The 14,290-nt window shown below is 37.0% G+C and overlaps 1 protein-coding gene across 1 annotated transcript; it reads right to left on the reverse strand.

The window, feature by feature from the left end:
- Positions 1 to 708: 708 nt before the first annotated feature.
- Positions 709 to 10,037, reverse strand: LOC128532921 (E3 ubiquitin/ISG15 ligase TRIM25-like). Its single transcript, XM_053507065.1, has 7 exons — positions 9,954 to 10,037; positions 7,493 to 8,128; positions 6,923 to 7,018; positions 6,237 to 6,470; positions 6,003 to 6,156; positions 5,251 to 5,310; positions 709 to 2,326 (listed from the first exon to the last, which is right to left on the reverse strand). The coding sequence occupies exons 2-7, from the start codon at positions 8,081 to 8,083 to the stop codon at positions 1,800 to 1,802; spliced, it is 1,662 nt and encodes a 553-aa protein (XP_053363040.1). The 5' UTR covers positions 8,084 to 8,128; positions 9,954 to 10,037; the 3' UTR covers positions 709 to 1,799.
- Positions 10,038 to 14,290: the final 4,253 nt, after the last annotated feature.

Here is a 14,290-nt window from a genome sequence, read left to right on the forward strand (position 1 = left end):
ACGGGATCCGCTGCAGTTACCCTCAACAGAAATAACGTTTGTGGCTTTGTGTGTTTGCACAGGATGACAATTTCTTTAATTAAATAATAAATATTCTTTGGATTTTTTTTCCTTCAATACTGACACTGTACTATACACACAATATTAAAGTGTGATAATTGTGATATTAAATATAAAATAAAATATATCCTGTAAATTCTGTGGTCATAGTTTTTTAATAAAAGTTAAAAATATTTAAATTTTTAAAACACTCCTCTGATTTAATTTCAATCTGACATGAAAAAAAAATACATATTGAAACATATATATATGTTTCAACATTTATTTACTGATTTGGGGTAGCTGTCCAATGTACACAGAGTAAACCCCCCTCATGGCCCAGGTATGTGTAACTTGCTCATAAGGTTGCTGCAGAGAGTCAAATCAATAGCCAAAACAATAAAGCAAATGAAGTAGTTCATCTAGATTTCTTCACCAACACAACTTAGGATTGGGACTGAACAGCTGTGTAGTTGTAAGAAAACCACTTGTTTGTGGGACTAATCAGAACAAAATAATTCAATAAAAATTATTAATTTAATTTTAATTTTTTAATTAATAATTTAATTATTTTGAAGCAATGGGGAAAACATTTTTTATAGTGATTTTGTTTTTCTTGCACACAAATTAAGGTTCAAAGTTTCTAACAAATGAACCTCACGCAAAAATGAGCTTTGCCTCAATGTGTTGCTTTATTGGAGTCCAGGGTAATGAGTTCACAATATATTTTAGAATTCATTTGACAGCTGTAATAAAGTTTGGGTTTTGATAAATAGGAATCATCTAACCAAAGTACTTTTACTATAATTATTTAAAGCATATCTCAGCAGTATCAAAATATGAAATACTATGGATCATATCATGAATGACTCATGTACTAGCTTCAGATATCATATAAGTTTTAATATAGTAAAATCGTTTATAATTATCCGTTGTTTTACAATCACCTGGACTTATGTATGGTATATCAGATAACATATTAATAAAAAAGTTTTTTAACCAAACCCCCCCCCCTAAACAATCCACTATTATTATTTTAACATATATTATCGATGTCCCTTAACTAACTGTTGTATACACAATAGCATAAATAATAGAATATTAAAAAAAGAATGCCTCATTGTGGCCTAAACATGAGGCCATTAAGCTTCAGAATAGCCAAATTCTCGATAAAACTTTCTTCGATTACCGTCTCTATGTGCATGGAGTTTGCATGTTCTCTTCGTGCTTGGTGGATTCTCTCGGGGTACTCCGGTTTCCTGCCACAGTCCAAAGCCCTGCGGATTAGGGTAATTGGCATTTCCAAATTGCCCGTAGTGTATGAATGAATATGTGTTTGTGTGCCCTGTAATGGATTGGCACCCTGTCCAGGGTATACCCTGCCTCATGCCCCAAGTCTCCTGGGATAACTACAGGCCCCTTGTGACCATGAATACAGGATAGAGCGGTACAGGCGGTGAGTGAGTATAAAAGTAAGTTATTGCTTTGTGCCTTTTAATCCGTGACTGATTTTGAGGTACATGTCTGATGTTTGTCGAAAAAATTAATGAATAGACATTACACATTGTATAGCAACCTGGGAATGTATAAAATATTGATTTTATTGTTTTATTATAAATTAATTATTTAAAACAATCCAAATGAAATGAATTGCATCAGCTTTTAATTTGTTTTTTAAGTTCAATATTATGATTTTAACTTTCATTTCTGTAGTTAAGCAGACTGTGGCTATTACTAAGTATTTCTGAATTTAAATGTTTTCAGCATTTTTTCCGAATTTGAACAGCTGAGCCACCACCAACCCCAAACCCTGCATAGAGTGGCTCAGTAAATGTTGCCTGAACTTTATGGAGAAGGGTCATCTGTTCAGAAACACTGTAAAAGGACAGAGTTCCTGCACTTTGGTTCAGGTACACACCAACAGTTGTCGAATTTAACTGACGAAGACTGATCAATTTTTGGTTATGTCTGAAATAATATCCTTTCTTAGAGCAGGACAACCTCCAGGACTTAGCATTAAACCCAAGTCTACACTTATTACTGCCTCCTTTACGCCAGATTCCTTTGTATGAAACTGCTACAGACCAATCATTACCGGTGCACTCAGCTTCCCAGTAACACCGGCCATAAAGAACTTCTTTACATAAGACATTTGCAAAGTGGTCAAATCTCTCAGGATGGTCAGGATATTGCTGGGCTGTAAGAGACTGGGTCACTTTTCTGTCTCCCTCTGATAGACAAAGGCTGTTATTGATGCTGTTCAGATCCACATGAAGATCACAGAAATCTGATTAAAGAATAATAAAAGCAAACACACATCCATTAATTAACTATCCATGAGATTTGTTCATATTTGTTACATAACACAAAAGCTATAAAGTGTACTATAAAAAATAATTTAGTTCAGTTTGTTACATAAACTCATAAACGTCATGGCAATATTACAGTTTTAAATAGTTTTTTCAAAGAAACTTTTTAAAAGAAGAATTACAGGAATTTGAAGCATCAGGTTTATTTTAGGCTTTCTAATATGTATAAGCAAATGATGAAACTTACTGTATACCGTACACGCATGGTTAAACACCCCTATTTAGATTGTCAATTCAGTAGTGCTTAAAGTCCTGAAAGGTCTTTTAATTTGTCAATACAACACCTCTCAACTTCCTGTTAGTGATTTTGACTGATTATAGCCGGTAGCTTCTCCGTGCAAAACAAAAGTTGGGTTGACGTCACACTCTGGACTAACCACAGAACAACTAGTAGGTCCAAAGAGCTCAGTGCAGATTTCGTGGATTTACACAAGTCAGGAATGTCTCTTGGAGCCTGTTTTAAACAACTGCAGACTCCAAGATCAGTAGAAATTATTGGGCGGTGTGGCCACTTTTCCAATGTCACACAAACTGTCACATTCAGCTGAAAGGAAACTGGTTTAGATGGTCAGGAACCAGCAAAATACAGTCCTGCTATAAACTGGAAGCTGCTGGTACACCAGTGTCAAGGTCTACAGTCAAGCAGGATTTATATCACCATGAACTAAAAGTTTGCCGTTCAAGAAAGAAGCCCCTCCAAAATCAACACTGTATTAAAGCATGACTAAAGTTTCCATCTGACCAAGAAAAATTCGACGGGAGTTGTCTTTGGAGGTATAAAGGCAAGACTTTCAACCAACCGAACATTTTAGTGGTCGAAGCTTCATGCTTTAGAGCTGTTTTGCTGCTAGTGGAACTGGTGCATTGCAGAAGGAGGACTACTTCAGAATTATTTAACATAACCTCGAATCATCAGCCGTAGATGACTGAAGCTTGAATATGGATAGATAAATCACAAGAACTTTATCCTTTTGGACTATTAAATATATTTCCCAGCTTCCCTTTTTCAATAACATATGAAATATGTAAAAGCCTTTTATGCTTTTCGGTGTTGGACAAATATGTGTTGCATTCCTTCTGTGGAATTATTGGTAACAATAATGCAATATGAAACTTCCTATATACTTTATACAGAGTTTATGGTCAGTTACAGTATATAAATCACTGGTAAGTGTATGTTCTGAAAAAGGTCTCACAGCTACTATCAATGATTTGTTCATGGCTATAAATACAACACTTCTTAATTTTGTTAAATAGTGGCCCTTCAAGTTACCACTCTTGACTACAGCCATACAATTGTATCTTATTTGTATTTGACAATAATTGCAGAATTCTGTTCAGTTTAATTTTTCATTCTTTGAAAAACAAACCTTATCAGACCAGAAAAAATAAATAATAATTAAAGATCTATAAAAAGTCTAAAGCGATGCCTTGAGCTAGTATTGGATCCCATGAACTGCAATGACACTACACAATCTGCAATGGTTATCTTAAGGGTCAGTGAACTACATCCGACTTTCTCCCATACTTTATCAGTTCTGTTACAACACTTTTTTCAGTACATGGTTTGGTTTGCTGAAATTCATTGCTGGCTCCATGTTTGGACAAGAGTTTGACCCCTAATCTACAGGGTGTCTGAAAAGTCAAGAAAGAGAGAGTAAAATTACATACACTTTCTTTTGCCATTATTATTTATAACATATGCTCTACATCTTCACCCTTATGCTCTACACATTTTCTCAGAGTTAAGGAATGATTAGCTATGGTATATAACACCTGCAAATGTTAAGGGAACAATTCTCCCTCTTCTGATCAGAGCCCGTTTGAAATGCAAGAAGCTTTTTGCTGACAACAAGAGCGCTATCAGATAAACCCAAAGGACTCGGCAGACTTGGAGCCATCAAAATAAAACGGAAAAAAGACATACAAAAAAAAAGAAAACACTTTCAGTAAAAACTTCAGCAATGAACAGAGGGTGCAAAAAAAAAAGCTGAACCACTTATTAATTGCTTCTTTAAAATGATGCATACTGACAAAGATATAACAGTAACGACTGTATAAAATTATATATATTTTTATACATAGCAATAAAGTTTGATTTAAATATACAAAATATTTTACATTACCCTATAGGGTTTTGTTTCCTGTTACTGTATATGTAGTTATTTCAGTCTTACTACTTTACATCGCAAAGTTCCTGTTTCAGTGGCAACTGGACTTGCTTTAAGTTTCTCAAGGCATTTCCCCTCTCATCCAAAAGTCTTTAGCAATTCTAACTACTGGCTTTTATAAACCTGTGCATTTCTCTGTTGTATTCAACATAGTGTATGCAGTCCAGTGCAACAACTCATGCATCTACTGTACCAATGCACAGATTTATACATTGGAGAAGCCAAACATCCATTTCACGAACTCATGGCACAACACAGAAGAGCCCCTTAGGACAAGACTCAGCTCTCCATCTTAATCTGAAAACAGCAGCATCAACATTCTGTAGAGGTAAGACTGATGGCTTGGAAGAGTCCATATACATCAAATTGAAAAAAAAAAAAATTCTCTAAACAGGAGGAGGCGGAATAAGACCTTGACCCAGATGACCCTAACGACCCAATTGTGTGAGACAACAACCCCCTGGTCATCATAAGTGTGTCAACGACTTAATGGCTCTACAGGGTTTCTATACCTTCCACATCATGCCAGTAGAACTTCTAATCTTATATGAGAGGTAAAACTTCTTCAGAAAACAAAAGCCTTGGCCAGTTGTTTCTGAAACAGCACATTTGGAATAACCATGACTTATGAGATATAATCTCCATACACATCTAAAGTATATTTGACTCACATTGCAAAAAATCCTCTCTGGTCTCTGGCTCTGAAGGCTCCACAATATAGATGTCCATAACTGAAAAGAAATAATATAGACATCTACAGTGAAAATGTAAAGATGACAGACTGCACAATCTCTTCCTAAATTAGTGCCAGCTGTGGTGCCAGCTAAATGAATTTTGGTCATGTCTTAGATTGTGGAAAAAAACTGGAGTACACAGAGGAAACCTATTAAGACCAAGGAGAATATGCCAACTGCATGCACACAGACCTGAGCCAAAAATCGATCCTGACTCTGGAGGTGCAGGGCGACAGATCTAACAATTAATCCACCATGACACCAACAGTATGAGGAGCTTAGAAGGATATATAGAAACACTATAGTTGGGAGGTTAACACTAAAACTCTGCAACTGTAACCTGATGGCCAAGCAACTTTTATACATATATAAAGTTTTTTCTATGTTTATAAATAGCAATTTTATTTAAAACATTGTGTTAAAGGTGTGCTTAGGGTCTCTTTCCACTTGCTTTGACATCTTGTTTTCTACTCTGATAAATTCCAGACATTTGTAAGTGTGGCTTAAATGTCCAAATACTTTTGGGGGGCAACTAAAGTCTCTTTCATCAAGTATCCAATGTACCCGCGTTGTTTACATGAAATACCATATATTATCTTACACACAAAAAGCTTTTCATTATAAAAAAAAAAAATTAAGGCTGACAATGTAAAGATGATAATGTTTATTTCTCAAAATAATTTTCAAACCTTCTTTTGATATCCTTGCTATTTCCTGTTGACAGACATCCTCAATGTGTTCTTTGACTTCAGAAATGGAAATGTTTCCAGAAGGATTATGGGTCATATAGGTTATGGAGGGCAAGTCATTAAATATGGGCATGGAATGAACAGATGTGTGTTTCTACAAAAAAAAAGATTGTATTAGATAATCAGATATTGGAAAAGAATCTGCTTGTTTAGCCAAACAGTGCAGCGTGTTACCCTGATGAATTCGATGTGATCGTGTGTAGCTGAAAGCTGGTCTATTTCAGTCATTTTTGCCCTCAGCTCTGCGAGCTCACGATCCAGCGGCTGGCGAAGTACCTCGACTCGACTCAGTTCGGTCTTTTCTTGAGCTCTGATCAGCGTTTTCACCTCTGAGCGTCTTCTCTTCATGGAGTTGATCAGCTCAGTGAACATGCTCTCACTGTTCTCCTCTGCTGCCTGTGCAAAACTCTGACAAGACAGAGACAAAGTGCTAAAACCTCTATATGATATTTCTGCCTTTTTTATTGCTGCACTAGAAATATTACTAGAAATGCATCTGAAAATCTGATGCGTAAAGTAGCAGAATTATACAGTCTAATTTTTTGGGGGGAAGCCATCATTTTGTTTATGAGGACATGCCTCATTTATTGGGGCTGAAAGGCACAAAGGTTAGACTTCCTGTCCATGGCACCCACAGGCATTGAGATTGAGAAATGCTGCAAAGAATAGAAACTGATCTAATAACATTGAATTAAAAATCTGCATGTACAGTATGGGTATCAAAGTTCTAGCTCATTCAGGCATGGTCACCATGCAAACTTTTTGTCTGCTCTCAGCTGTCTGTCTTTACACTCCTATAAAATACTGCTGACAAAACATTAAACAGCAGTTGTAGCGCTGTGACTGCTCTCAGTACTCACCTTAATAGATGTCACAGCCTTGGTGAGCTTCATTAGGCCTTCCTCTCTTTGAGCAATCATCTGCTGGCACTCCATCTTTGTCGTTTCCAAGGCACCCTGCAAACATCGCAGCCCGATTATTCACAAAGAACATATACCAAGCTCAGAGGCAGGGTCATTCAGTGCTGCTGTGACTCTAAGATCGCATTGGATATTAGGACAGCCTGAAAAAGTTCATTTCACCGGTCACAGCCGGTTCCAAGATGATGCTTGTCTCCTTTGTGTCTTGAACAGTAATGGATCAACCTGAGCTGTTTGCGCTATCAGATGGGACAAGACAGTCTATTCTAGCTGAATTCCTAATATGGCCACTGTTCAGAAAGTCAGTACAGGGTATGCGAGAGTGGAGAGAGATGGAGGAACATGAAAAGACTGAAGCCATGTAGAGATGCTGCATACTTGATTAGTTGCAAAAACCAACCAGGGACAAAAAAAAGGAAGAAATGCTTTAAGTAATCCAGGATTAATTGAACTAAAAATTTAAATGTGAGATTTGAGAAATCGTAAGATATCAAACCAATGAGCATTTACCTGATGTTTGATCCTCTCAGATTCCACAGATGATGTTTGGTGGTTTTTGTGACATTCAACCATACACATGTAACAGATACACTGCTGGTCATCACAACAGTAAATATCCATCAGTTTGCCGTGATGAGAACAGATGTTTTTCTGTATTTGCGCGGACACCGGGACAAGTTTGTGCTTCATGAAAACAGGAGATTCGTAGTGAGGCTGGAGGTGAAGCTCACAGTACGAGGCTAAACACTGCAAACAGAACATCTCTGCTTTGTTTTTGGCTCCTATGCAAAAGTCACACTCCGATTTTACTCTTGTCGAGGTATTCTGATCAGAAGTTCCAGCCTGATCTGAAGCATTTTCCATTTTCTCCATCACTTCAGCCAAAAGTCTGTTCTTCTTCAGGGCAGGCCTTGGAGAAAACGTCTCCCTGCACTGAGGGCAGCTGTACACAGCGTTCTGACCCAAGCCTGACCAGAAGTCATTAATACAGCTCATGCAGTAGTTGTGTCCACAAGGAATAGTAACTGGTTCCTTTAGAATGTCCAGGCACACTGAGCAACGAAACTGATCTTCATAGGAAGATTTCTCAGCTTTAGCCATTTTGCTTATTTAAAGCAGTACGGGTGGATTTGAGGAGGTCTCACACTAAAAAGAAACCAACAGAAAAATATACTGTATATATTAACATGGTATATGAAAGACAGAATGGATTATGAAGTACTTTAGTTTCATTTTGTGAATACTTTGTATTACTTTCTAACAAAAATAAGACATAAACATGAACACGAATAAGAGTAAACTAAGTTGAGAGGTTGTAAAATGTCCTATTTGTACAAAAAAAAACTATAATAAAAAAACTATAATAAAAGGGCAAAAGACTGTAAACAAATGTTAAAAGCAAAAAAGTATAGTACTGGGCAAAAGTTATGAGCCACCCCTCATTTATTCATATTTTCTTCCAAAGAGCCAGACTTTCTTGTATTTTTGATGGAGCCTTGAGGAAAATTCTCCAGGCTGCCAGTAAAACTTTTTTGCTCTCATTTTCAGTCCAGTCCCTGTACCTGACCGGTTTCAGAGGAAAGTTTTTTGTTTGTTAAGTGACACAGTGACATGCATCATTCAAGCATAAAAACAATTCAACATAAGCCATGAACCAGTGAGAAACAGGTGCAGATGATCAGGCCGGTGATTACTATACTAGTGATGCTGAGTGCTGAGTGGTTAGAACAGACGAGAGGGGAAATAAGGTTGCTGCTGAGGTTGTTACAGTACATACCAACAACCAATTTTAAAAATAAATCTTTAGGCACTTTGCAACCCGTCACAAAACGTTTGTTCACATATCTCTGATTTACACAATTTACTCACTTACTATCTATACTGCTTTATCCTGTATACAGAGTCGAGGCAGGGCACGTGTACACCCTGGACAGGGTGCCAATACATCGCCAAGCACTCACACATACATACACATACATACACTCACACTCATTCGCACTCTTGTTACACGCATGTCTTTGGACTGTGGGAGGAAACTGAAGGAAACCCACCAAGCATGGGAAAACATGGTAACTCCATGCACACAAATATGAGACGGGAATCAAACCTGGACCGGGAGGTGCAAGTCACCTAAAGACTCACTCACTCACTCACCGTCTATACCGCTTTATCCCGTATTTAGGGTCGCGAGCCTATCCCAGTAGGCACAGGGCACGAGGTGGGGTACACCCTGGAAGGGCGCCAATCCATTGCAGCCACCCTAAACAATTTAATTTAGTATGAGGAAATGAGGGGAGGCTGAAGACTTTTGCAGAGTACTACTGTATATATGGTTTTATTTGAAATTTCAGTGTACTCTAGGCTTCCATCAATCCATGTTACACTCAGCTTATCCTGTGGAAGGTCATGGGTTGCCTGGAGCCCGTCTCAGGGAACTACGTGGATCAAGACAGGGCACACCTGGCACAAGCGCACACACACACACACACAGACACACACACACTCACCCAGTCAGTCATGTAATATGGGCAACACCAATCAGTCGTCAGTGCGTGTCTTTGGAATGTGAAGGCAAACTAAACTAATTGAACAAAACCCAACATGCAAACTCAGAGCAGGGGACAGATTTAAACCCCAACCCTGGAGGGAACTGACCACATACTGTACTGTACCACCCAGCATACTGCAAGTACACAATGTTTAATTACACTGGGGTTATCACTTCAGTTTTAATATTATTATCTTTACTGGAACTCCAGAGCCTAAAACTGTTCCAGTCCCAGTACAGATCTGTGCCTAAAGCGAAACTCTTAAAAACATGGCCTGTCTAGGAGAGTCCGCACCAGCAAAGTGTTAACTCCCAGCTAAAGTCTGTGAAACTGGGGAGCACACGGGATATGGGAGTAATGGGAATGCGCATCTGCCATTCAAATAAACGAAGGGGGGAGAAAACAATTAAAGTGAGTCTCACCTGGACTGAGAAATGCACGTCGTGCCAATAGGGATAAGCGAAAAACGAATAAGTTTCGCTTTTCTCAGACAGCAGCAGCTTCCGGGTTGTGTGACCAGACAGGAGCTTGGAGCAAGTAGCGATGGGAAGTTTGAATCATTTTAGTGACTCGGTTCTTTTTTTAGTCATTTAGTTCATTTCGTTCTTTTGATAAGAAATAAAATAAAATGTTTAAAAAAAGACCCCTAACACGTCTACATACACAAATTTTTTATGGAACTTCAAAGTGTTCAAAATTAAATAAATAAATAGGACATGATTAAATAAATTACTCTATGAATAAATAAGACACATATATGTAATATAAGAATGATATTGTGAAATAATGTAACATATTAAAAAAAAACATATTATTGTGAAATGTATTTCACTCTGCTATATAAATGTACTTATTATTATGAAATAATATTTCATGGTCATTATTTTTTCCCAATAACAGAGATTATTGCAGAGGCATTTTATTTAATTCATGCTGTTTTTATTTCAAAATCCCGTTTTTCACGATGGCCTATTTATTTCATTATGCGACTTTTCAGCAGAATGAGTCGTTCTGTCAATCAATGCCAGTGGGTTGGACCTGTGCGCCTATTGGCTGATCCTTTAACATCGATTAGTTTCCCTGGATACCTGCTCCGCGGACCGCCGCTACAGCTAGCAATAACGTGCTAGGCAGTGGCGGAATGGCCGTCTGGAGTACCGGGCGTTCTCCCGGTGGGCCGCTGGTCAATGTGGCCGGCCCAGTCAGTACGTAAATTAATTTTAAAAATGACGGAAACTATAATATTGCATCTCTGTTTTACACAGGTAGATGAGTGCGTTAATCGTACGGGCGCCGCCGATAAAGAACTGCGTGTGTTTTGTAACGGCCAAAACTATGTTGTATATCACATTATGTATGTACAGTATGTTGCCCTTTATGAGTTGCTGCGCGTATCCGCTGAGGAAGTGTGCGCGTAAGGAGGAGAGAACAGAGTAGGAGCTCAGCTGTGCTGCTCCCCACCGAAACGCTCTATTGTTTTACCATTGTCTTTACTTTTACTGTATGTTTTGTGTTATAATTTTGTGACGCTGAAAAAGGCTGATAAAGGTTTTGTGCTGAACGCTATTGTTGGCTCTAAGCTCTTTTTCCCGTCTATCAGTTTGTGTGCATGTGAATGTATTGTGATCCTATTCCATACGTGTTCTGAAACCACGCCCCCTTTTACTTTTAATTTACAGAGGGAAAGAGATGGATCCTTTCTCGATACAGCAAAGAATAAATAATTGCCATGGATTAAAATTGAAAAAAAAAAAAAAAAAAAAAAAGGGGAGCTGAAAAATTAAAAGCCGATTCTGTAAAATTCTTAAAATTAACAGATTATGCCTTTGGCGTGAGATGAAATTACAGTTCCACAGGCTCTGACAGCTCTAACATTACGGTCAGGGACAGTGAGTCTGGATCCAGCAGCCTCAGGGTCAGTGATGATGATGACCAGCACCTCTCCCCTTCTGTACCCGAGCCAAGTGAAAATCAACTAAACAGATAAACTGGAATAAAATCAGAGGCAGCATTAGCTCGGGCTAGTAAACTAGTTACTCATTTTAATTATTATTGTAGACAACATTAATTCAAAATAAGGCTGAGAAAATATTATTTTGAAATATTATTGACTACAATAATAATTACTAGCATGATCTGATGCTGCTACTGATTTTATTCTAGATTACCTGTTAAGTTTGATTGGCATCATTTTCACTCTGGTAGAGAGGGGCAGAGGTGTTGGTCATCATCAGCAGACACTGATTCATCATCACTGCCTGCTGCACTTGCAGCTTACACTGACTGACATCAAGATGCCCCCCCCCCCACCCCACCCGACCTGCTAAAATAACGTATTTATAGTTTATATGTTGTTTGTCTTAATGTTCTTTCCTTTGTCTTACAAATATGACACAATATACACTACCGTTCAAAAGTTTAAGGTCACTTGCAAATTTCTTTGTTTTTGTTGAGTGATTTATTTTTTTACATTCTATAACAATACTGGGGATTTCAAAACTATAAAATAACACATGTAATTAGGTAATTACATAACAACAACAAAAACAATAGTTAGTTGTTATTTCAAGACACAAAGGTCAGCCTTTCTGTAATAGTTCTTGCAAGAACAGTATTGTCAAGTGCATTTGCAAAATCCGTCAAGCACCAAAATGAAACTGGCTCTCTATTAGAGGCGTTATGAAGTCTTTACAGAGGATAAGCAGCAGACACATCTCACCATTAACTGTTCAAAAAAGATTAATGCATTTTTTTGGACGCCTTTAGCATTCCTTTACAATGTAGAAAGAAATAAAAATCAGGAACGATCGTGGAGTTAGAAAGTGACCCCAAACTTTTGAACGGTAGTGTATGTTCAGTAATACTTCAAATAATATGCTTAAAAAGCATTTATTTCTGTATTGCAGTATATTTTTATACTAGTAAGTTGTGTGCTAAGTCAAAAGTCATGATAGATGGCGGACTGGTGTGAGCTTCAGTCAGTTCTGCTCATTTTAGCAGATCCGATAGAGAAGGATAATTTACCAGTAGACACTGTACTGCCACCTGCTGCATAGAATACGTATTGCACCATTAGACCTAAATCGATACTTCATGCGCTATTACTTACAGCAACCAGCAATCACATAGCTGGCTCCGCCCTATTGCTCTTGATTGACAGTACGACTCATTCTGCTAAAAAGTCGCATTATGAAATAAAAAGGCCATCGTGAAAAACGGGATTTTGAAATGAAAAACTGACTTTGAAAAAAAATACATTTTGAAATAAAAACAGAATGAGTAGCTCACCTCTCATGTCTTCCAGTCTGAGTCGTTCGTTCTTTTGAATCTATTGCACCATTGCGTCTGTGGGAGTCACGTGACAAAAGAACGAGCGACTCGGAGTAGAAGAGTCATTGAGAAAGAATCGCTGGATTCTGTTTCCTGTACATAATCCACAGGAGTTTTGCGATGATTTGCGCATGCGCGCCCAGTAGAAAATAGACAAATCACTCTCCGAGACGACTCGTTCTTCTGAGTCACGTTAAAGATTCGTTCAAAAAGAATGAATTGTTTATTAACGACCCATCACTAATTGAGGGCAGGAATGATGCAACAGATTAATGTGTGACTACATGATTTGAAGTTATCGCAAACAACAGAGTCAGATACAACTGTTTAATCAAGTCGGGAAAATAACGACTGGGAACATTTTGCCCGAGTCTCGGTACTGCACTCGTGGCAATGAACTCTTAAAAGGCGTCGATAAAGTGCAGTGAAAAGAGTGACAAGAGTAAAACATTTTTATTATTATTATTATTATTATTATTATTATTATTATTATAAAATTGACCTAAATAAATAATAATAAATTACTTGCCGAAGTAAAGAGTGTAGAACATTGAACATTATAAATAAAATGTGCTAAATGTTGTATTCTTCTTCTTCTTCTTCTTTGGCTGCTTGTATTATTATTATTATTATTATTATTATTAACATAAAAGTCTGTTAAATTAAAACTTGCCGAGATAAACCATGTAGAGCATTCTAAATAAGGTGCATAACATTTTATTATTTACCATTAATTATTATTATTATTATTAAAATAATAAATTATTATATTGTTATTATTATTTAATCAATATGGTCAATAATTTAGTATTTCTTTCTCAAATAAATAATTAAAATCTGTTTCAATTAAGCCTGCCAAAGAGAAGAATGTAATATACTTTAGAGAAGGTGCATGAGATTTTGTTTTGAATTTGTACAATTAACCCTATAGAAATAAAAATTGATTTTAACAAGTAAGTAATTACTCTAAAGTCTAGTATGTTCTAGAACAGGTGAGTAATATTGCACAAATTGTTTTGGACCCATTATTAATTAACCCTAATTAACTAACAGAATGCCAACACAAAACTACAAAACTGCACAAAAAAGTCTCAACAACAAAACCAGGTACTAATCTTACCCAGTTTGTATTGATGCTATACTAATGCTGCCACCTGCTGGCTATATTTTGATTTATTTTTCTGACATCCTACTGTACATGACCTGTTTTAAATGCTTCATGGTATAGTGACAAATATGAATAAAATTAAATAAAACAAAATGTAGTAAACACCTTTATAGATCCCAGTTCTACACTGTTACACAGACTTGATGTGGTTTAACATGATCTGTAAACTGATGTGATCATTAAACATAAAAAAAAAAAAAGTTTAATGTTCTTGTGTAAAAGCTGTCATTTTGGACAACTTAAATCCCTTTTTTTTGCTTT

This window comes from Clarias gariepinus, chromosome 11, assembly GCF_024256425.1.
Source record: "Clarias gariepinus isolate MV-2021 ecotype Netherlands chromosome 11, CGAR_prim_01v2, whole genome shotgun sequence".
Taxonomy (NCBI): Eukaryota; Metazoa; Chordata; class Actinopteri; order Siluriformes; family Clariidae; genus Clarias; species Clarias gariepinus.